This window comes from Argentina silus (genome assembly GCF_951799395.1).
Source record: "Argentina silus genome assembly, chromosome: 13".
Lineage (NCBI taxonomy): Eukaryota > Metazoa > Chordata > Actinopteri > Argentiniformes > Argentinidae > Argentina > Argentina silus.
The window spans coordinates 3490149-3492648 of NC_139667.1; the positions used below are offsets into that span (position 1 = coordinate 3490149).

Genomic DNA, 2500 nt, shown 5'->3' on the forward strand with positions numbered 1-2500 from the left:
CTGATCACCTTGCTGATTGGACAGAGGCAGGGTGTACATGGAGTGGGAGGAGGAGTTGCGTCCGCCTTGGCTGCCTTCCTTCCGGCCGGGGGTGGGTCTGGCAGGGGGCGGGGCGGGGAGGTGGCAGAACTTTCCTGTGGAGTTTGACGGGCACCAGCAATGGTCTCTGCCCACGCAGCGCCCACCGTTCAGACAGGAGATCTGACAAAAGACTGCAGGGGAGAGAGAGGGAGGGGAGGGGGGGGGGGGGAGAAAGAGGTCATTACCACAGAGGAAGGTTCGTCGGGTATGGGACCGTCAGATTTAATTGAGTTGATTTATGCGTGCTTATATGTAGATGTCCGCTCCAATAATGAGAAGCAGAAGGGATAGCTGAAACAGGGAGTGTGTCGGCCGACTGACTTCATGTGGACAGCTTGTTTTCTGCGATACACCCACTGTTTTGTGACATTCAGTTAACCATTCCCTTCACTCACAGACACCTCATTTGACATGGGTTTACGACGTTCCAACTTCAGCCTCAGGGTAACTCCTTTGATATTGCCTCTCCCCTTGTGCCTTTTCAGATGTCTCCTCTGTTCTTACTTCAGCAGTTACTTTCTGAATTACTTCATTCACTCTGTGTGCACTTGCCTTGGTGAACACAGGAGAGAAAATCCCCTCACATATCAAAATACCAAAAGCTTGTGTGTACAATTTCAAAGGAGAGGGGCAATTGGCTCCTGAGCAGATAATAAAATGTCACTGTCTTCGCATACAGTTTGATTTACATGCTGCAGTCTTCCAACAGTGATGGGTTCCCGGAGAGAGAGGGAAGCAGCTGCTGTCTGACAGCGTATTGCTTTCACAGGCGGTTCACTGGCCTTATCTTTTGGCAGAGGTGCCAGTGTCCTAAATACCTGGGACTAGCATCTACAGAATAGCTCAGATCTCACCGCAGCTCAATCAAACTTCAAAGCCTCTGAGATGAAAAATCTATACAGCCTGAGCCAATAAAAATCATTTAAGGGCACAAATATTTACCCTTTTCATTCCCAACAGAAGAGCGGCACACCTTGGATATTTGGGCATTATAATCCTGACCCCCCTGATCCACCCCCCCCCCCCCCCCCCCCCCCCACACACACACACACACACACACTCCCCCTGAATCCTAACCCCCACTGATAAGGATGATTTCTAAGGAGGGTGGTCCTCTGTGGCTCAGTTGGTAGAGCATGGCGCTAACAACGCTTAAGTTGGGGCTTCGATTCCCGCTGGGACCATATATACTAAGAAATGTATGCACTCACTGCAATGGAAGTCGCTTTGGATAAAAGCGTCAGCTAAATGGCATGTATTATTCTAGATGATGAAAGAGACGGTGCCTACTATAGTGTAGTTGTGGAGACATGCTATCAGACACTCATGGCGTGCTGCTTTCTCACTATCCCACAGACACAGTTGGCATGAAAGAGAGGGCAAAAACACAACAGCCTGGAGGGCATGTAGAGAATGAACCCTCTGTCAGACACCGTTAACAACAGACAGAGAGAGAGAGAGAGAGAGAGAGAGAGAGAGAGAGAGAGAGAGAGAGAGAGAGAGATGAGAAGATAGAGAGAGAGAGAGAGAGAGATGAGAAGATAGAGAGAGACAAAGAGACACAGTGAAGAGGGAGAATGGAAGAGAATAGATCAACAAAGAGTGATGGAGAGAGAAAGAGAGTGATATTAAGAGAGAGAAAGAGAGAGATATTAAGAGAGAGAAAGAGAGAGATATTAAGAGAGAGAGAGAGAGAGAGAGAGAGAAAGAGAGGAAGGGAGGGGGGGGGACCTGGAGCCAGTGTTCAGACCCACAGGAAGGCCTCCTGTGATTAAACATGCTGGCTAAATTATCAGCTACAAAGGACCATTAATTCCTCCCAATCTGGGGCCTAGCCGTGCGCTGGTCTGTCTCAGCCTCGCCCTGCCTCAGCATGGGGCAGGAACTATTCTTAGACAACAACCAAGCCTTTTCTCTCTCTCTCTTCCACCGCCTACCTACCTCACATACACACACACACACACACACAGATAGTGTAGCAAGACACCCAGACACAGGCAGACAGACAAACAGACACACAGACACACATACACACAGACACACATACACACAGACACACACAGACACACATACACACACACACACACACACACACACACACACACACACACCACCCTTCTTGCTACAATAAAACCCAGCGTTAAACAGCTTCTCTAAGCCCAGTAATGTCAGGGTTTAGAATAACTGTTGGATGTTGTGAATCAAGGGAGCCTCAGACTGGAAATATGTTTGTTATCCACCCAGTTTTTACTGCTCCATGTCGGGAACATAACATGAACATAACAAGAGCATGAGATAACTGTTTGCTGTCCACTTGACATTCCTCGAGGAACACGCACTTCAGCAACAACAAAATGCCAGCTTGGATGTCAAGCGATTTCCTTTAACACACTCTTTTTACAGATGTTTTAATGATCGG

General features: G+C 48.2%; 1 protein-coding gene across 1 annotated transcript in view; it reads right to left on the bottom strand.

Moving 5' to 3' along the window:
• Nucleotides 1-2500, bottom strand: part of LOC310813794 (latent-transforming growth factor beta-binding protein 2-like) — a gene marked incomplete at its 5' end in the record, with an annotated part of 90017 nt that overhangs the window by 52743 nt on the left and 34774 nt on the right. The window contains one exon of the mRNA XM_083682913.1: nucleotides 9-212. Coding sequence (XP_083539039.1) covers nucleotides 9-212 — 204 coding nt within the window. The remainder of the gene's footprint in view (nucleotides 1-8; nucleotides 213-2500) is intronic.